The sequence below is a fragment of the Cucurbita moschata genome, unplaced genomic scaffold (genome assembly GCF_002738365.1).
Source record: "Cucurbita moschata cultivar Rifu unplaced genomic scaffold, Cmos_1.0 Cmo_Scf00018, whole genome shotgun sequence".
NCBI classification, from domain to species: Eukaryota; Viridiplantae; Streptophyta; class Magnoliopsida; order Cucurbitales; family Cucurbitaceae; genus Cucurbita; species Cucurbita moschata.
Genome location: NW_019268534.1, coordinates 2,344,857 through 2,365,441, shown reverse-complemented (window position 1 = coordinate 2,365,441; position 20,585 = coordinate 2,344,857). Strand labels below are relative to the sequence as shown.

Here is a 20,585-nt window from a genome sequence, read left to right as displayed (position 1 = left end):
TAGCGAGGACATTAAGGCTCGAAGGGGGTGGATTGTGATGTCTCATATTGGTTGGGAGGAGAACAAACCACCATTTATAAGGGTGTGGAAACCTTCCTCAAGCAGACAACTTTCGAGGGAAAACCCGAAAGGGAAAGCCTAAAGAAGACAATGTCTACTGGTGACGGGGTAGATCTGGGTCGTTACATTTGTAACCGTCCAAGTTCGCCGCTTACATATATTTTTAAGAAAATAGGATTACTTTTTATATTATTTATTAAAAAAAATTATCAATTAAATTTTTACTGAAAATTTTGAAATGTTCCAATGGTCAAGATTGTAATTTTGGCGGAGACCATATAAAAAGAAAGAAAGATAGAAGCGCAGGTTTATCTCATAAACCCTAACCCTGCTTTGCAGAAAATTTTTGGAGGAAGATGACGCAGAAAGCAACCCTATTCAAAGGTCAACAGAAGAGGAAAACAATTCCTCCCAATCGCCATGGAAAAATCCCCCAAACTCGTAAAGGTATCTCTCTGTTCTTTTCCCTCCTTCTTATGCTAAATTTACGCGTAAAAATTACGATTTCTCCTCCTCCGTACTCACTGGGCGTTGTCTTTCCAGGGAAAAGAGTTGTGAAGCCATCAAAGACAACTAAAGAGATGGAAACAGATCGGGTATGTGTTATCTTTTCGTGTTTGTCCGGTAATTTATATGGAATCTAGTAACTGTGAGAGTAGAAACTTATGTTGATAAGTTGTTTTGTTGATGCTTTGTATTTTTAATGTTTCAAATACGAATTTCTTGCTTAATGTTGCATCGCCTTGTTAGTTTGCAATTCGTGTGAACTATTAATCATCCATTGTTTTGGTTAGATGAGAACATTTCTGAATTTTCTTGCCTTCTTATTTCCGAGAATGGATTTTGTGCGTGATTCTTAAGGCCTTTTCTCTTGGCTGAACTTGGTAGTTTCCCAGTTCTTTCAAATTCTACTGTGACATCTCGTAATGTGACTGCAGACTTTTTTGTTTCTACTTCTGCTGCATATATGCATCCATTCACATAATATTGGCCGTGATGAGTATCATCTCTTTGATTATGTTGGTAGCCGTTTGTGAGAAACTTTTCATGGCGAAGGAAAATTTGAAAAGTTTAAGTAAGGGGAAAGGAAGCTTCTCAACTTCACTCTCTAAGAATATGTTTCACCATAAAAAATTTATTTAGAAGCCCATCCAACCAATTATTGTCTACACTGCATCGCTTTGGAAGGATTGGATGAATGCAGAGAAGCAGGTTTCTCCTTTTTTAGGAATGATCTCTTGTGCAAAGATAGGATATCCATTTTTCGTTTGACAGAAAGAAAGTTGAAAAGTTAAGAAGCATTGTGCAAGGCCAAAGAGAGGATAGTTTTGGGTTTGAATAAATCATTCATTTCTAAATTATGAGATATTTGGTTGGTAGACCGAGATTTTATACTGCAGAAATGCTTTTGGGCTTTTGAAAGGAGAGGAGATGAGTAGTATTCTTGATTTGAGCGAAGTCATTTTTGTATATGCCTTTGAAATTTTCTTTGTATGAATTAGTTTTTTTTTCTTTTATCTGGTAATGGGACATTTGGAAAAGTGTCAAGCCTATATTTCCCTTTGCCCTATCTATCGATGACCATAAGCGAGGGAAACATAGTGGTCATGTTTGTGCTTGCCTTTTGTTTCTCTTGTACCTTTCTTTGTGTAAGGCTCCTCCTTTCAAGAGGAAGTATAAATTTCCTTGAACTAATATTAAATTTCGTAGTATGTGGGAGTAGTTAATTCTTAATAAAGAAAAAGAAAAATCTTGTGCAACTCCTTGGTTGTCACCCCTCTTCAAACTAGTCAATATTAATGGAAGGTTTCGTTTCTTATCATACTAAGTTCTTTTCTGGTAACGGCTCAGGCCCATCGTTAGCATATATTGTCGTCTTTGGACTTTCCCATTTGGGCTTCCCCTCAAGGCTTTAAAACACGTCTTCTAGGGAAAGGTTTCTACACTCTTATAAATGTGTATTTCATTCTCCTCCCCAACCAACGTGGGATATCTAATTTCCTATTTTAAAGTTGAGACTAGTATAGAATGGCTATAATGTTTGGGTGTATTCTTCTTCCTTGAAATGCTTTTTTGTTGGAAATCTATAGACTGTGCCGATAATTGTTCGCGTATTGGAATCACAAGCTTTAGATTACTTTTGCCGTTATATGTGGAGAATTTACGTAGTTCTATGAAAAAAAAAAAAACAGGAATTGAGCAAGTTCATCAATTACTGCAACGAGACGAAGGCTGCTACATTAGCAAACAAGGAAGGTGGGCAGCTGAGTATTGTGAAAACGCCGTCGGATGCTGCTGGTAATAGTAATAATGCAGCAAAGAAGTAAAGGAGGAGGATTTAGATTTTTGTGAGAATAGTGTGAAATTATTTGTGATGTTATTTCTTTCCCTTTTATTTTTCCATCTATGTCTTCTAACGCTTTTCTCAATTTTGTCGGCAGTAATCGGTTACTAATATATATATAAATTTGTTTCTACTTTTGTAAAATTAGCTTATGTGATTTCTCCGTGCTTTCTAGTCATTCCACTTTAGCTTATTCTGAAATCAAGAAATTAGCTTTTTAGGTCACCAGGAGAGGTCGAACTTCAAGAGATAGTACATGGCCTTTGTTCATTCATTTATCACACTTTAGCTTATTCTGAAATCACTTTAGCTTATTCTGAAATCAAGATATTGGCTTTTTAGGTCACTAGGAGATATCGAACTTCAAGAAATAGTAAATGGTCTTTGCACATTCATTTATCACACTTTAGCTTATTCTGAAATCAAGAAATTGGCTTTTTTGGTCACGAGGAGAGATCGAACTTCAAGAAATAGTAAATGATTCATTTATCACACTTTAGCTTATTCTGAAATCAAGAAATTGGCTTTTTTGGTCACGAGGAGAGATCGAACTTCAAGAAATAGTAAATGGTCTTTTGCTCCTTCATCTAATGATAAATCTAATTCAAATGAGGTATTAGTGGCTGTTGATGACGACTCGTAAGGTTGTAAATCTAATTCAAATGAGGTATTAGTGGCTGTTGATAATGACTGACATTTTTATATCTCAATTTTCACATATGTCAAAATTTCGGGAAAAAAAAAAGTTTGGTTAATAGTCCAGACAACCTGTCAATAGAAATAATATTAGATGCGATTAATTGAATAACACAAAGGATCATCACGCACATTCATGTACTCAAATAATGTAGTGGGTTCAAGCATGAAAATGTTCATGCAATTGGTTGCAGGCTAATCTCAAGTGTTTGGTTCAACTCAAAAAAACCTGTCCATGACAACAACTCAAAGATCTGGAAGGGGGAAAATGGGAGGGAGGTCAAGGGATCCCTACCCAGTTGAAGGACTAGGAAGATTCCATTAAGTGATTATAGAAGGCTATCATCTTATCATTCGATGAATGGTACGAAACAGTATTCTCCGAGTATGTGTTTCACATAACTATATACTTCTTTTGTGAGTGAATAAAAAAGGTTCACACAATATTCAGAGCATCTTCAATGTAAAAGTCTAAGCCCATCGTTAGTAGATATTGTCCGCTTTGACCCGTTACGTATCGTCGTTAGCCTCACAGTTTTTGAAACACGTCTACCAAGGAGAGGTTTCCACACTATAGAGTGCTTCGTTCCCCTCTCCAACCAATGTGGGATCTCACAATCCACCCCTTTTGGAAGCCAACGTTCCCAATGGCACACTACTTGGTGTCTAGCTCTTATACCATTGTAAGAGTCCAAGCTCATTGCTAGCAGACATTGTCCGTTTTGGCTCATTACATATCGTCGTCAGCCTCAAAGTTTTAAAACGCGTTTACTAAGGAGAGGTTCCACACCCTTAGAAGGAATGCTTCGTTTCCCTCCAATTGATGTGAGATCTCACGTTCAAGTACCCACTCTTCCCAAGAAATTTGTATCTCCCAGTTCTCAAATTCTAAACTACTCACTGAATACCTAATAATCCGGTAGAAACAAATCTTCCAAAAAATTCTCAACTTTCAGATCATTGTGAGGGGGCACAGAATGACACAGAAAAGTTCCCACTACCCCCAATCAACAGAAAAATGAATACAGAGACAACCAAATTCGAATGAAACAGAAATCTAATTGAATTTAATTAACTTCTTGTCAGGAACGTACATCTCTAAAATGTAAATGCATAGAAGTTTTCTAAAGCCAACCTAGTAAAACACCACTTTCTTCCCTTGAGTTTGAAGGTTCAAATCCTCTGTTGCACTCAAAAAAATATGTAGAAGTTTAAAGAACTATCAAACAATACTCTTTGCCACTCCGCTGCCATAGAAATGGAATACGTTAATGAATGCTACTTGCTTATGCCATTATACTACCCTCCATTGCTCATCATAAGATTAAGAATCAAACATACATCCAACCAATAAATAAATTCTCTCAAAGATAACACACATCTTGATTCACAATATACTAGAAAGAATCAAGAAGCATCCAAATTACCGGAGACTTAACTTATCCAACAGTAATTGAAGTGTTTGTCACCATCCACATAATTCCTAATAGAATTAGGAAAACTTTTGGGTGGCACGACCAGAAACATGCCCACTAGAGAGGAAAAGACAACCCAAAATCCAGAGACAAACAAGAGGTCTGCAACTTATAAGGACCCAGTTAACTATAGAGATGCACAAAACACAGATAGAACTATCACATAATCAAGAATAATCAAGATGGAAAGCACAAAACAGATTCTAAAAGATTCATGGCGTACTAAAAGCCAATGTAGTTTCTCAGGCAGGGTATTAATCAACAACTGCATCGGATAAGTACTCGCAAACAGTATAGTTTATCCACAATGCAGAATTTATAAATTCCAAACACAAACAATTTATCCATTAAAAATACCACTTCCCAAAAAACCAAAACCAAAAAATAGCCCCCACCTCATCCAGATTTCTCATTAACCTTAGAGTCTGATTTCGATGCATTGGCCTTAGACTCTGCTTTTATCTCAGCAACACTCCCAGAATCACCACCAGAACAACACCCACCACCGTGTTGATGCCCGTGCCCGTGCCCGTGGTGATGGTGGTGATGATGATGGTGGTGGTGGTGGTGATGACCAGTGCCATGAATTTGCTTCCCTTTAAGCTGCTTCCTCATATCATAAGCATCCTCACCATCCGCGTAGTACTTAGCCTCAATATCATGGATCTTATACCCCAAAGTCTCGGTATATAACTTGAAAGCAGCCCTGTTACTCTTCCTCACATGAAGGGAGACATATTCCGCTCCATAAACCTGTTCCATGGCGTTCTGAGCCGCGCTCATGAGCTTAGTAGCCAAACCGAGCTTCCGATGCGTTCGAAGCACGGCAAGGGAGGTAATATGGCCATGACACTCATTGCTTTCTTCCTCCATTTTAGCCAAAACGTAGCCGACGATCCGACTGTTGTAATCTTCGGCGACGTAAAGAAGCTGAGGCCAGGAAAGAATGTGATAGAAGTAGTATTTCATCTGGTAGTTCTCCGGAAGACAAAAAAGGTTGCAAGCTTGCATGGCCAGAAGGTCATCTATGGTTGCTTTGCGTATGCAGACCATGGCTGTGGCTGGTGATCGGAGAGAAAAATTAGGGTTAGGGTTGAAGACGGAGCAGCGGAGATTGAAATCGACGAAGAAGAGAGCACACACGGGAAGAATCAAATGAAAGCTGCTAAGGGTGCTTTGGGCACTTGCTCTTTGGGCCGTGGGCATTTGGGCCCAATACACCTTCTAGTCCATAAAATGAGTTAAATTACCATTTTAGTCCCCATTATATTATCATTATTATTTATTATTATTATTTTATCCTAATAAAAATTAACATGTTAAAAAACCCACTTACAAACTAAAATAGTACTATAATTTTAAAATATAGAAAATTTCATTTAAATAAGGTTGTTTACCGATTGAATTGGGTCAGGTTAAATGAACTCAGATTGTTTCACAACTCAATCCAACTCACCCCTCTAATTTTGGATTTGGCTGTCGGTTGTTGACAAGGACGAGGAGTTGTGTCTACAAGTGGCGCTTGTGTTTGATGGCGATGACAGGGCAAGCCACCATGTCTGTGAAGGGCATCTCGTTTGTTTCTAGCAACAATGGCAAGGGAAGGGCAAGGAGCATGGCTGATGGCATGGGTGAGGGCGATGGCTAGCGTTTGCAAGGGGCATCTCATCTACGTCAAGCAGCGACAACAAAGGAAGGGCAAGGAACGTGGCTGACGGCATAGGCGAGGGTGATGACTAAGAGCGAAGGGCTAAGTCTGTATCTAAAGAGATGAGACTTAACTTTTGTTCTCTCTCTGTACAATATTCGATCCATTTTAGTTTGGATTAATCCAAATCGACCCAAAACACGAAACTAGAATCGGTTTTGTTCAAGAAAATTAATCCAACCCAAAATGATATCTAACCCGATCCAATCCTCGATAACCATTAAAAATAAACATAATGAGTCGGGACCAAAAACATCTGTATATATTTCATAATAGATATTACATATGGGCATTGGAACGGCCAAATTAGAAATAGATTAATGGAAACTTAAAAATAGATATGAAAAAAAGTTTATGAAGAAGAAAAGGTTGAGAGAGGAGTGCCCTTAAGGAAGTGTGTGATAAGCACAAGGGCTCTTATTGGCTGAAAGCTTGGCACTTCATGACCTGCCCCTCTCACTGTTGCCAATGTCAACCCCCCTTCGTACTCTTCCGCATACCCTCCGACCTACAAATTCAACGTTCAAAATTAAAATCGGGATTAATTAAAACGATCTAAGCGAGGTTAAATCAAATACCCGTTTATTTTAATAAAGAAATAGTTACAAGAACGTACCTCATGTTGAACAAACCAAGGGTACCAAGATTTCTTCACAGGAAGCTTCATCGAGGCAATAGAGTATTTGCTGGACGTGATGGGTACTCTCCCATCAATGTCACCGCTGATATAAATATATTATTTAATTATAATAATAATAATTATTACTACTTTTTCAACAACTAATAATTAATATTAAATTACCTGAAAATCCAGACTCGTAAGCCATTGTCCATGAACTCTCGCAGTAGAGGAATAACGGTGGATGCGCTATCGGACCAGTTATTGATGACATTGCTACAAGGCGTCCACCTATATGCAAGCTTTGTTACGTTGGCGTGCATTGCCCTTTGAACCTCTGCTCGATTTAAGTATGCGTGCGTGTAGTAATCGGTGCATGGATCGTAGTTCATCACTGTTGCCTTCTTCGGTTGATCTGTCAAGCTTTTGTTTCCACATATTGGATAGTAGATGTTGTAGATGTCGATCATGTTTGTGTTGCCCTCAACTATTTTCATGGTTTTAATACATTTTAGATTCTGTGTCGTCGTGTTCGGCGAGAAGTTGCAATACTTCTTTATGTCTTTTGAAGTTCTATCGGCAATTAGTGCATGGGTAGCAAAGAAATCGTACATTCCGATTTCATCTGTCTCGTCGTTGATTACTGCGTTTCCAATCTGAAATCAATAAATAAGAAAAAAAAAACAAGGTCGGTGGTGTCAGCGAGCCTGTTTGAAATGACCATTAAAAAAAATAAAAAGTTAAAGTATTCTTCACAAAGAAGTCCGAAGAGACAAAGAGGTATACTTACAATAATACCCTTCAGGTTGACGATCGTCTTTCCAGCGTTCTTATTGTGTGAGAGAATAACGTGAGCCAGTTGAGGGACGTAATGACCTGCATAGCTTTCGCCGGAGATATAAAAATCTCGATCCTTATACTCTGGGAACCTCTCCAACCAATTCACCAAAAATGCATAGTTGTCGATTGCCGTACTCTTGTCTCCGTTGCTTTGGTAATCCGATGTAGTATTGGAGTACGAGAATCCCACTCCAGTCGGTGATTCCAAAAACAATACGTTTGCAACTAGCAAAATAATTTAAAGTATAAATGATTTTTTTAAAGAAATGACATAATTAATAATTAAATCTTGAATATCGATAAATACCCCGAGCCCATGAGAGGTCGTTTTGGAAGAGGGTTTTCCCGTCGCTACGAGCCCGGAAGGGACCGAGTTCAGCCATGGCTCCATAAGCAAGAGACGAACACCCAGGCCCTACGCAGCCAATCATTTATTAACACGTGTAATCTGATTTTACTTTAAAAATATTTTTAAAAATATCACTTAAATCCAGGTCGCCGGCCTACCTCCATTGAGCCATAGAAGAAGCGGCAACGAGGTCTTGTTTCGAGGAGATTCAACGAAGTAGTAATAGAAAGCACGGCCGGCGGTTTTGTTCACCGTCACATAGCCGCCGTACTGCGATAACGAAACCCTAGGCGGTTGTCCTGGCAGCCGTTCGATTTTGTCCTGCTGTTTCCGTCCGGTCTGATCGTGAATCTCAACCGTCGGCAAAACGTCGGTGATTTGATCCGCCACTTCGTTGCGGACGAAAAAACCGGAGGAATCGGCGGCGTTTGAGTTCCTGAAGAACTTCGCCTTGTAGAGAGCGTCAAGTGCTTCCTTCTGATTCTTGGCGGCGATTTGAATCTCAAAGAAGAAGAGGAAGAAACAGAGGAGAATCGAATGTCCGGCCGCCATTGAAGATCGTCGGTAGTCTCTGGTGAAATCGGAATGGAAACCGGAGTTAAATAATGGAAGAATTTGGGGATTTTTCCGAATTTCTAAATCCAGGCCGATGAGAATCTGTACAGTCTAAAAGATAACTAAAATGGAGAGTGAAGTCTTGAAGAATGGTTTGAAGGTTATGAACGTTGGGTTTGATAAGAACACTCAAAATGAAAATGACCCATTAATTTGTTGTGTCACCGCCAATCATGTTGCGCCATGTCACGCCGATTGAATTCGGATGATGTTAAAACGGAAATAAGGTGCCACGGTGACGGCCCTGCGTTTAAAAACCCATTTTATTCTTCCAATTTTTAAATGGAAGACAACAAATATAACTTTTTCTGGCCAATTCAAATTTTATTGCATTTCTAATTTTCCTTTTTCAAAAATATTACATTAATATAATTATAAAGAAGACAGAATTATATTCGTTTGCCTTCTATTTCTATTGATAATCTTTCATTTTTTACTTAAAAATAAAATTTAAATAATTCACCAATATTTTAATTAAAAAATGTTTCTATTAAAGAATATATCGAGAAAATATATGCAGAGTTATTTAAGACTCCGCTTAGTATGCATTTAGAAATGTCCTTCCATTTTACCCGTATGGAAAAATGAGGAGATTCAATGTCCTATCCATTTTACCCGTCTGGGAAAATGAGGAGATTCGCATTTAATCGGGGAATGGAAGAGGAGTGAAAAACATTTTTTACTATAAATGGGGCTAAAGACGGCCTTAATATAAATATATTTTCCACTCATATTTGACTGTATTAAAAAAAAAAAATAGTTACTTTTTAGACTTAATTTTAATGTTTAAACTAAATTTGCTCGTTTGAAAGTAAGTTTTATTAAGAATGAGATTCTCACCTAATCTCACCTACATGAGCCCGACCCACTTCTATCCATTTCAAGCTACCATAGCATGTTGGGAATAAGGGCAAATATACTAGATGTAACCACTTTTTTGGTTGGGCATTGTGTCGTCATGCCTTTACGATCAATACATAGTTAAGTAGGCCGATCATGAATGCTACTGATGTGGGAACGATCTTAGTCACGGAAAACTAAGACCGTGTCTCACATATGGATAGCAAAAGAGCACTTATGCCCCGACAATGGAGTAAAAACAAACATATTCTCGTACGTTGAAATAGAATAGCTTTATTTATTTCATTATATATTACATATTTGCGTTAGAACTAAATAAGAAGCGCCAAATTTACGATGGAGGTGGAGGTGATAGAGTTGGTAGAGGAGTCCGTGTGTGATAAGCGCAAGGGCTCTTTTTTGTTGGTAGCTTGCCACTTGATGACCTGCCCCTCTCACCGTCGCCAACATCAGCTCCCCTTCCTACACTTCGGCATACCCTCCGACCTACAAATTCAACGTCAAAATCGAAATCAGGATTAATTAGGACGATCTAATTGAAGTTAAATCAAATACTCGTTTATTTTAATAGAAATAAATAGAGTTACGAGAATGTACATCCTGATGAACGAATCAGGGGTACCAAGATTTCTTCACCGGAAGCTTCATTAAGGCGATAGAATTTTTTGTGGAAGTAATGGGTATTCTCCCGTCAGTGTCACCGTTGAAACCAATATAGTAGTTAATTATAATACTGATAATTATTACATTTTTCCAACGACTAATAATAATTATTAAATTACCTAAAAACTCATACTCGTAATCTGCTGTCCATGAGCTCCTGTAGTAGAGGAATAACCGTGGACGTACTAGACCAACGCATGATGACATTACTACAAGACTCCCATTTGTATGCAATCTTTGTCACGTTGGCGTGCATCGCCCTCTGAACATCTGCCTGGTTCAAGTAAGCGGATGTGTAGTAATCAATGCAAGGATCATAGTTCATCACTGTCGCTTTCCTTGGCTGATGTGTCAGGTTACTGTTCACACATGTTGGATAATAGATATTGTAAATGTCGATCGCATTCGTGTTGGTGGCCATTATTTTATATGCCGCTGAGCATTGCGGGCTCTGTACCATCACGTTTGGCCATAAGTGACAGTACTTCTTTATGTCGTTTGCAGTTCTATCAGCAATTAGTCCATGGGATACGAAGAAATCATACATTCCATATTGATTAGTTCGTTGATCACTGCATCTCCAATCTAAAATTAACAATAAGAAAAGAAATTCAATGACCATTTCAAAGGCATTTCCTTGTTCTTCGCATCCAAATTTAAAGGATTTTGAAGAAACTTGAGAGAGGTATACTTACAATAATACTCTTTAGGTTGACGATCGTCTTCCCAGCTTTCTTATTGTGTAAGAGAATGATCTAAGCTAGCTGAGGGACAAAGTCACCGGCGTAACTCTCATCAGAGATATAGAAATCTCGATCTTTATACTCTGGGAACCTCTCTAACCAATTCACCAAAAACGCTTAGTTGTCGTTTGCCGTATTCTTGTCTCCGTTGCCTATGTAATCAGACGTAGTATTGGAGTACGAGAATCCCACTCCGGCCCGCAATTCCAGAAACAATACATTTGCAACTAGCCAATTTTTTAAAATATAAACATTTTGAGGTATAATTAATAATTTCACCTTGAAAATCTATAAATATTTAAAAAATTCGTACTGTGAATCCATGAAAAGTTGTTGTAGAAGAGGGTTTTGCCATCGCTGCGAGCGGGGAAGGGACCGAGTTCAGCCATGGCTCCAAAAGCAAGAGACGAACACCTAGGCCCTACGCAACCAATCATTTATTAACACGTGTAATCTGATTTTACTTTAAAAATACAAATGTTTCATTTAAAATAATATTAAAAAGTTTCCGATGAATTAAAAGACTTAAATCCAGGTCGCCGGCGTACCTCCGTTGAGCCATAGAAGAAGCGGCAACGAGGTCTTGTTTTGAGGAGATTCAACGAAGTAGTAATAGAAAGCACGGCCGGCGGTTTTGTTCACCGTCACGTAGCCGCCGTACTGCGATAACGAAACCCTAGACGGTTGTCCTGGCAGCCGTTCGATTTTGTCCTGCTGCTTCAGTCCGGTGTGATCGTGAATCTCAACCGTCGGCAAATCGTCGGTGTTTTGATCCACTGCTTCGTTGCGGACGAGAAATTCGGAGGAATCGGCAGCGATTGAGTTCGTGAAGAACTTCGCTTTGAACAGAGCATCTAGGGCTTCCTGTTGGTTCTTAGCTGCTATTTGAAACGCAAAGAAGGAGACGAAGGAGAAACAGAGGAGAACTGAATGTCCGGCCGCCATTGCTATGGCGATTGCTGGACTTTATATATCTTGAAAATGGAAATGGGATGCCAGGCTGGCGGCCGTACAATTCCAAAACTCTTTTTATCCTTCCAAGTTTTTTAAATGGAAACTTATAAATTGAAAAATTAGTTTCCATGTAATACTTTTAATAATTATATATATATATACTTTTGTATTGATTAAGTTTATTTAAAAATAATTATAATACTACTTAAAATTATAAATTTGTAGTATAAGTATAAGCGTTTTTGTTGGGCTGGGTCGAGTTGAGATTGTTTATAACTAGAGATACCCACGGTATGGGTACTCGAAGCCTTCTTGTCCTCATTTATATTCTCTTTTTCATTTTTCGTATCTATGAAATTTTCACTTTATTTTTGCAAACATTCAAGCAGGAATGTAAGAGGAACACGTTCTCCATTATAAGTATTAGTATTAGATGGAAAAAATGTTACAAAGATTGAGATGGAGGAGTAGCGGTTGGGAGACGAGTCCCTTGAAGGAAGTGTGTGATAAGTGCAAGGGCTCTTCTTGGTTGGAAGCTTGGCACTTCATGACCCGCTCCTCTCACCGTCGCCAATGTCAACTCGCCTTCATACACTTCCGCGTACCCTCCAACCTACAAATTCATGTCAAAATCGAAATCGGGATTAATTAGAACGAGCTAGGTGAGGTTAGATTAAATACTCGTTTATTTTAATAGGAAAATAGAGGTACAAGAACCTACTTCATTATTAACAGACCAGGGGTACCAAGATTTCTTCACCGGAAGTTTCATTGAGGCAATAGAGTCTTTGGTGGAAGTAATGGGTACTCTCCCATCCGTGTCACCACTAAAACCAATATTGTAGTTAATTATAATACTGATAATTATTATCATTTTCTCAATAAGTATGAATTATTATTAAATTACCTAAAAACCCAGACTCTTAATCCATTGTCCATGAACTCTTGGAGTAGAGGAATAACAGTGGAAGGACTATCGGACCACCCGTTTATGACATCACTACAAGGCTCCCAATCGTGCGTAAGCTTTGTCACGTTGGCATGCATTGCCCATTGAACCTCTGCCTGGTTCAAGTACGCATTTGTGTAGGAATTACTGCAAGGATCGTAGTTCATCACTGACGCTTTCTTTGGCAGATGTGTTAGGCTACTGTTCAAACATAGTGGATAGTAGATGTTGTAAACATCAATCATTCTCATGTTGGAGTAAGCTATATTCGACAACGCTATGCACTGCGAGTTCTGTTCCATCACGTTTGGTGAGAAGTCACAGTACTTCTTTATGTCGTTGGCAGTTTGGTCGGCAATTAGTGCATGGGATGCGAAGAAATCATACCTTCCAATTTCATCCGTCTCGTCATTGATCACTGCATTTCCAATCTAAAATAACAAATAAGAAAATACAAGTCCAAATTAATGTTCCCATCGGAGAGAGAAAGAGGTATACTTACAATAATACCCTTGAGGTTGACGATCGTCTTTCCAGCCTTCTTATTATGTGAGAGAAGGACGTGAGCTAGCTGAGGGACGTAATGACCTGCGTAACTCTCACCAGAGATATAGAAATCTCGATCCTTATACTCTGGGAACCTCTCCAACCAATTCACCAAAAAAGCATAGTTGTCGATTGCCGTATTCTTGTCTCCATTGTTTTGGTAATCAGATGTAGTATTGGAGTACGAGAATCCCACTCCGGCGGGTGATTCCAAAAACAACACATTCGCAACTAGCAAGTATAGATAAAATTTTCAAACAAATATAAAAATTTGGAGGCACAATTAATAATTTAACTATGAAATTCTATAAATGTTTAAACAATTAGCACCGTGAATCCATGAGAATCTGTTGTGGAAGAGGGTTTTGCCATCGCTACGAGGGCGGAAGGGACCGAGTTCAGCCATGGCTCCAAAAGCAAGAGACGAACACCCAGGCCCTACGCAGCCAATCATTTATCAACACGTGTAATCTGATTTTACTTTTAAAATAATATTTAAAAAAAAATCACTTAAATCCAGGTCGCCGGCGTACCTCCGTTGAGCCATAGAAGAAGCGGCAACGAGGTCTTGTTTTGAGGAGATTCAACGAAGTAGTAATAGAAAGCACGGCCGGCGGTTTTGTTCACCGTCACGTAGCCGCCGTACTGCGATAACTCAACCCTAGGCGGTTGTCCTGGCAGCCGTTCGATTTTGTCCTGCTGTTTCCGTCCGGCCTGATCGTGAATCTCGACCGTCGGCAAAACCTCGGTGTTTTGATCCGCCGCTTCGTTGCGGAAGAAAAACTCGGAGGAATCGGCGGCGTCTGAGTTCCTGAAGAACTTGGCCTTGTAGAGAGCGTCAAGAGCTTCCTTCTGATTCTTGGCGGCGATTTGAATCGCAAGGAAGAAGACGAAGAAACAGAGGAGAATCGAATGTCCGGCTGTCATTGAAGATCGCCCGTACTCTCTGATGAAATCGGAATGGAAAAGAGAGGAGTTAAATAAGGGAACAATCCCTATACTCGTACAATTTTTAGTTAAGCAAATGACCAAAATGGATAGAGAAGCTTGAAGAACGGTTTGAAGACCTTGAACGTAGGGTTTGATAAAAATACCCAAAACTGAAAATAACCAATTAATTTGTTATGTCACTGCCAATCACGTTGCGCCATGTCTCACCTAAACTAATTTAATTATATCTCCACTAATTAAAATTAAAATTATTAATTTTATCACAGAATTAAATCTTCTCCTTTAAGAAATATATTTTATAAATATCTTACCGTATTATAACACAAAATTTTATTATTATTATAATAATTATCTCAATCGACTTACCTAAACTAATTTAATTATATTTCTATCAATTAATATTATAATTCATTATTTTGTTAGAAAAATTGAATCTTCAACTTAAAAAAAATATTAATACAAAATTTTATTATTATTATCGTAATTATCTCTCTTATTATAATATAAGAACGACGGAGTCGGTGAATATTTATATAATTATTATTAAATTGTTATAAAATTTTAATAGGTAATTGATTTTTTTTAGTGATACAAAAATAAGGACTATTTATGTTTTTTAAAATAAATAAATAAATTATTAATAAGTTTTTATAAAATATTTATTTGAATTTCGAATATTTAAATTATTTGTAGAAAGTAGAGAATGACACGTAAGCAATATTATTTAAAATTTTAATTAAAAAAACAAAACAAAATGGTCAAATATTTTCTTACTGTCTTGGGCTTTAAGCCAGAGAGAACGCGGATTTCGCCATTGAAGCTTCCTCTTCGTCTTCCTCTTCCTCTGGCCGCCTTCTATAAAAGCTCTGAAACTCAACACCCCGCCATTGTTGAAGCTTAAAACAGCAAGCGCCCTTCTGGGTTCTGCAAATTCCAGCTCTCTTAAGATGCTCCTTTTGCTTCAAACCTTCAATAAGCTCTGTTCCAAGCTCCACGATCGCCATGGCCGCCATGGATGTAAAGCTTCTTCCTCCGTTTCTTGTCTTCAAGCTATGGAGGACGATGTGTCGTCTTGCTTGAATCAATTTTTATTGTCGAGTTCCGATTTGGAACTGTTGTCGTTTTCTTGGCTTCTTCAGCTTCTTCAGGCTCTGCCGATCCTCCATCAGGCGTTTGCGAAATTGGTTTTTAATTTGGAGCACCCCGTTGGAAAATGGGGCGCCCATTTGGTTGATGGGTATTTGAATTATAGTCTCAATTTGCTTGATCTTCTAAATTCCATCAGTTTTTCTTTATCCCAATTGGGGGAATCTCGGGTTTCTGTTTCTTATGCGTTGAGCTTAATTCAGAGCTCCCCTTCAATGGCGGTTTCTCGTCTGGAACCGATTGTTCCGATGAAGGGTTTTGAAAGATTGGTGATCGGAGGAACTGTGGGAGATCAGAAGAAGGGTGGCTCCGGGAAGGAGTGGGCGGTCGAGAAAGCTTTGGCAACAATGGAGGGAATTGGGTATTGGATTTGTGGGGTTGTGCTTTCTGGTTGTGAGGGAGATTCGACGGCGTATTTGGAGATGAGAAAACTAGCTGCCGGTGTGGCGATTCCGGCGTTTAAGGCATTGGATTCTGTGATCTTGGCGGTGGTTTCAAGGAAGGGGAGTGTGCCGGAGGAGGTCCGGGAGGTGAACAGTGCGGCGGCGGAGATCATCGGTAGCGGCGAGGCGGCGGAAGAGATGAGGAGGAGATTGGGGAGGTTGGAGAAGGCGGTGGAGAGATTGGGGAAGGAGGTGGATGAGAGATTCTCGGAGGTTCTCGACGGAAGAAGCCGATTGCTTGATGTTTTCAGACATTCCTAAGCATTGAAGTGAAGATTTTATGAAGTTTTTTTTTCCCCTCAAAATTCAATTAAGTTTAATTATGTATTGGAAATCTATCTAATTCCTATATTTACGAGCGAAAAAATGATAAATAATACACATTTATCCCCACTTTGAAAATAAAATTGAAATTAAGAAATTTTTATCGTATGGCACAATGTCATTTATCTCATTTATCGTATCGAATATATAAAGCTAATCCTAAATCTAGTTGTAATGATCTATAGACATGTATCATCTTTAACTTTCGTATATCGTCAAAAGAGATATGGAGTCCAAAGGGTAGGGGGTTTTTCTTCGGGGCTCGAGAGAGAGAATAGATATGACCCCACAAGTTGAGAATTTGCCGCCGTGGAATTCACACAAAAGGGAACGAGGAATGATCAATGAAAAAAGTGCTCTTTGAATCGAACGTGAAAGTTGTTTTCTATCAGACGGCTGTTTCCGTAACTCCACTCTCGACTTGGATTATATATCCAAAAAGGTCCGCTCTCGGCTATTCCACACGCTGAACGAGGAAGAAAAATAGAGGGAAAATAGACGAACACATCCAAAAAAGTGGGAATAGCATCAAAAGATCCCATCAAAACAGCACCCCTATTGTTCAAATGCTCAATAACGTTTACGTGTGGCCCAAGTTTACCTGTTTGAGGTGCTCAAACAAGCACACCCACCCAAGAAACATGGCACAAAGAACATGGCCAATGCATAATCATAATCGATTAGGCATTGGTTGAATAGCCACCCAATTGCATGCAAGAAGCCCCTCTATGTATTAGTTTTAATGTTGTTTTATGTCTATTAATTCTCCTTCTTTTCAAGGAACATCGTTTTACAACAACAATGCATATTCAAGCTTGTAAAATAGGATGGATGCAAATGATAAAAGGTATTGTAAGGTACCTTCTTTGTTCCTATAACACATCTGCGCTCAATGGATACGGGGCTATGTTATTAAGATCCGAGTCGTCCATCTTTTGACACACGTATATGAAGTGAGAATCTGGGTCTTCTATGACAAAACTCGGCAACAGCAAGCCGTTGTCGGTCAGAGGCACTGGCTCTAGATATGGTTTCTCTGGTGTGTTACAACCTTCCGGCCTTTGGAATCCTGGCCTTGCTGTACAAAGTAAAGAATGACAACTGAGAAGGATCTATATGTCCAAATTCCATAGAACTGAAAACAAGGGACTAAGAAAAGTACGTCAAATGACGTAGAGTGTTAGGAACCACAAACCTCTACAATGGTATGATATTGTCCACTTTAAAACTAAGTTCTCATGACTTTGCTTTTGGTTTCTCCAAAAGGCCTCAACTAATAGACATATATTTCTTACTTATAAACTCATGATCAACCCCTTAATTAGTCGATGTGGGACTCTCTCCTAACAATCCTTAACATATAATAAGATAAAACTATCTTGTTACGTATATTACCAGGAATGAATGAAAGAAATAGAAGCAAAATGAATGTGATGTTTTGGTTTCAACATAACTGGTAATAGTCCAAAAGAACATAATGCCATCCATGAAAGGAGCGCATCCAAGAGCCCCAATCACATAGCAAGGGAGCCAATTTTCCAGCTCACCCGCTGGGAAAGCTAACCAGGGAACAGTAGCATCCTTTCTTCCAATAAATACCACTTCGAAGAAGTATGCCCTTCTATCTAGTCAGTCTATAAATGATCTAGTTTTCTCGGCTGTGAAAACACAGCCTCGAGAAAGCAACGGCACACCCGTTACACGTAATAGCAATATGGCTTGAATTTACATATGTTAAAGAGTTTTGTTTCATTTTTTCTTGTGTGTGTGTTGGGGGGAGGGAAGGTCCTAGAGAGTAGTGGGGCAGGTACAAGAGATTCTGTGAGATCCCACATCAATTTGGGAGAGTAGAATGAAGCATTCTTTATAAGGATATGGAAACCTTTTCCTAGCATACGCATTTTAAAACCTTGAGCGGAAGCCCGAAAAGAAAAACCCAAAGAGGACAATATCTGCTAGAAGTGAACTTGGGCTGTTACAAATTCAAAGGTAAGCAAAGAGATCGTATCAATCAATTAGTTTCCAACTTGAAAAAGAAGGCCCTACGTTGAGTAATAACATTCATAATTCATGTTCAGAGCTTTCAACAGGAGTGAGTTCTTGTAAATCTAATATTAGACTTCTATCTTCAGAAGTTGACTGAGGTTTCAAAAAAAAAAAAATTTGTTTTTCAGCATAGATATGGTCTGAAAAAAAACCAGGAAGCAAATAAACATCCAAAGAAGACCTGTATCAATTAGAGACCCGAAAATAAGAAGGATCAGTTCGGTGAGAGGATGATAAAGAACTCACGGATTATAAACAACGCTATCTTCCAATTGTACGAAGGTCGCATCAAATAGGGCATCCTAGCTTTCGGGTCCCCATATGTGATCTGTAAACGACCAATTTTGATTATTTTACTGCAAACAGAACATTAAAAAGCAAAGCCTCATGAGAGATAAAAGATGGTTACCAGTAAATAGACTCCTCCAGGTTTAAGAAGCCTATAGAATTAACAGCCAAAAATTAGTGGAGAAATGTAAAACCGAAAGACCAGAATCTACGCTAGTCGATCGATGTTATGAAGTTCATAAAGTCCACAACCTACTCACTTCTCCCAGCATTTTAGCTGCACTAATTGAAGCATCAGTGCCACACTATGTACACGCAATTAACGAATTAGAACGCGGGAAAAAATAGTGAATAACATGCATTAGAAATATGGAAAGCTCACATACCATCAATGCATCAAGTGTCCCTATATCAAGAACCACGAGGCCACGAGGCATTGAAAGATCAACACATAGAGCAAACTTCAGTATTAAAGACTGGGAACTTTGATGGTGTGTAAAATGAAGATTAAGAACTCATACCTTTATCAACGACAGCATCGAATTTCTCGTCTGGGAAAAAGCTCATGTCTCGGACATCCATTTCCATGTCTATACAGATTTGTCAAGGGAACTCGTAGGAGAAAAACATAATTTAGCTAAAAAACGGGAATACAACGACCACGACAACCATTTGAGAGGACCGTCTCTCCTACACTTTAACCATACCCGAGTATTTATGATTCAATTCAACAAACTTATCAATAATAATGGCCATAATAAGAATTCTGTCAACACAAACAACTTGAGGGCTACTCTGAAACCAAAACAAACCATTTATGGTAATTTAACTAAGCTGCAAGAAGAATTCTGTCAACATAAACAACTTGAGGGCTATTCTGAAATCAAAATAAACCATTTATGATAATTTAACTAAGTTGCAAGCTTCAGAGGATACATTTCAACTGGGGGATGAACTGATGTTTTCTTCTCATTATGTCGACTGCCACCGAAGAAATGTCAACATTCATTATGTCTTCATATCCATCATTGACCATATCCTCTGACATGACTACAAGTACAAAAGATGCAACGGTTAAAATCAATGTTTTATGAAGAAGCAGACAACAATTGGGTCATATTTAATGTGCCAAAGCTCTTTACTACACTGCATCAGTTGTCAATTTCTTCAGGGTATCGTTTCCAATCTGCAGATTAATCATCAAACAAAATATGACACTGTTCATGCTTTCATCTCTCAAATAAGTTGATTTATCCAAACACTAAGCTACTTCAGTTCAAGAATGATTCTCTCAGAGCCAATTTCCGTGAGAATCGGACCGGATTAACACCAAAACAATTGAATACTAAACCCAAGTGTTCAAGTTCATTCCTGACTATGAATTCTCAGTAGCAAAATTCCAAGATAGCTCCGAGATTCAATTTTCTCGTACGCTAAACCGCCTAAATCGCTCAATGTGATGAACTTAAAATCCACCAAAATTTGAATGCATCGAAGATCCGTTCCGATTTCAACTTCCAATACCTCCACGAGAACTATTCTAATCTCAAAAGAAAATGAAACTGGAAAATGGCAGAAAGGAGAAGGGAGTTACCAGCATTACCACAGCCGACCATAAGTACGGAGGCGGAAGTGCTGATGAACTTACGAACGAAGGGACGAAGAGCAGCATAACGCTGGTACCAATCAAAAGAATCAGCCTCCTGCTGGTAACGAGCGTCCCAGTAGACAGCATCGCCGTAGTCGTAGGTGTTGCAGCTCGACGCGTCCCTGTTCATCTCTTCACCTACGGCCGCCTCCGCCGGAAAATTTCACAGCGGCAAGAAGACGATGAGAGCTTGAATACGCCGGCGGCGGTTGTTTGGTGGTTCCGGTGAACTGGTAAAAAAACCTTTGGTTGGGTTATAGAGAGAGAGGAACGGGGAAGTCGGCTGAACTCTGGTCCGGATGGGATCGAGAGCGCGT

At 38.9% G+C, this 20,585-nt stretch overlaps 5 protein-coding genes and 1 pseudogene across 5 annotated transcripts; 1 reads left to right on the top strand and 5 right to left on the bottom strand.

Moving 5' to 3' along the window:
• The first annotated feature begins 380 nt into the window (after positions 1-380).
• On the top strand, positions 381-2,548 carry LOC111455923. The gene is made up of 3 exons (XM_023097573.1): positions 381-507; positions 604-656; positions 2,253-2,548. Exons 1-3 carry the CDS (start codon positions 417-419, stop codon positions 2,385-2,387), a joined length of 279 nt encoding a protein of 92 aa, XP_022953341.1. The 5' UTR covers positions 381-416; the 3' UTR covers positions 2,388-2,548.
• Positions 2,549-4,758: 2,210 nt separating this feature from the next.
• On the bottom strand, positions 4,759-5,730 carry LOC111455921 (N-terminal acetyltransferase A complex catalytic subunit NAA10). The gene has a single exon (XM_023097571.1). It carries the CDS (start codon positions 5,626-5,628, stop codon positions 4,972-4,974), a length of 657 nt encoding a protein of 218 aa, XP_022953339.1. The 5' UTR covers positions 5,629-5,730; the 3' UTR covers positions 4,759-4,971.
• A 905-nt stretch (positions 5,731-6,635) lies between these two features.
• Positions 6,636-8,718, bottom strand: LOC111455917 (serine carboxypeptidase-like 40). Its single transcript, XM_023097564.1, has 6 exons — positions 8,250-8,718; positions 8,050-8,157; positions 7,693-7,967; positions 7,086-7,558; positions 6,900-7,005; positions 6,636-6,791 (listed from the first exon to the last, which is right to left on the bottom strand). The coding sequence occupies exons 1-6, from the start codon at positions 8,641-8,643 to the stop codon at positions 6,636-6,638; spliced, it is 1,512 nt and encodes a 503-aa protein (XP_022953332.1). The 5' UTR covers positions 8,644-8,718.
• A 1,134-nt stretch (positions 8,719-9,852) lies between these two features.
• LOC111456320 lies at positions 9,853-11,926 on the bottom strand (annotated as a pseudogene).
• Positions 11,927-12,358: 432 nt separating this feature from the next.
• Positions 12,359-14,403, bottom strand: LOC111455916 (serine carboxypeptidase-like 40). Its single transcript, XM_023097563.1, has 6 exons — positions 13,956-14,403; positions 13,753-13,860; positions 13,379-13,653; positions 12,835-13,307; positions 12,649-12,754; positions 12,359-12,540 (listed from the first exon to the last, which is right to left on the bottom strand). Exons 1-6 carry the CDS (start codon positions 14,347-14,349, stop codon positions 12,373-12,375), a joined length of 1,524 nt encoding a protein of 507 aa, XP_022953331.1. The 5' UTR covers positions 14,350-14,403; the 3' UTR covers positions 12,359-12,372.
• Positions 14,404-17,007: 2,604 nt separating this feature from the next.
• On the bottom strand, positions 17,008-20,536 carry LOC111455920 (methyltransferase-like protein 13). Its single transcript, XM_023097570.1, has 8 exons — positions 20,215-20,536; positions 19,557-19,670; positions 19,142-19,210; positions 19,007-19,026; positions 18,873-18,925; positions 18,742-18,772; positions 18,579-18,660; positions 17,008-17,364 (listed from the first exon to the last, which is right to left on the bottom strand). The coding sequence occupies exons 1-8, from the start codon at positions 20,396-20,398 to the stop codon at positions 17,159-17,161; spliced, it is 759 nt and encodes a 252-aa protein (XP_022953338.1). The 5' UTR covers positions 20,399-20,536; the 3' UTR covers positions 17,008-17,158.
• Positions 20,537-20,585: the final 49 nt, after the last annotated feature.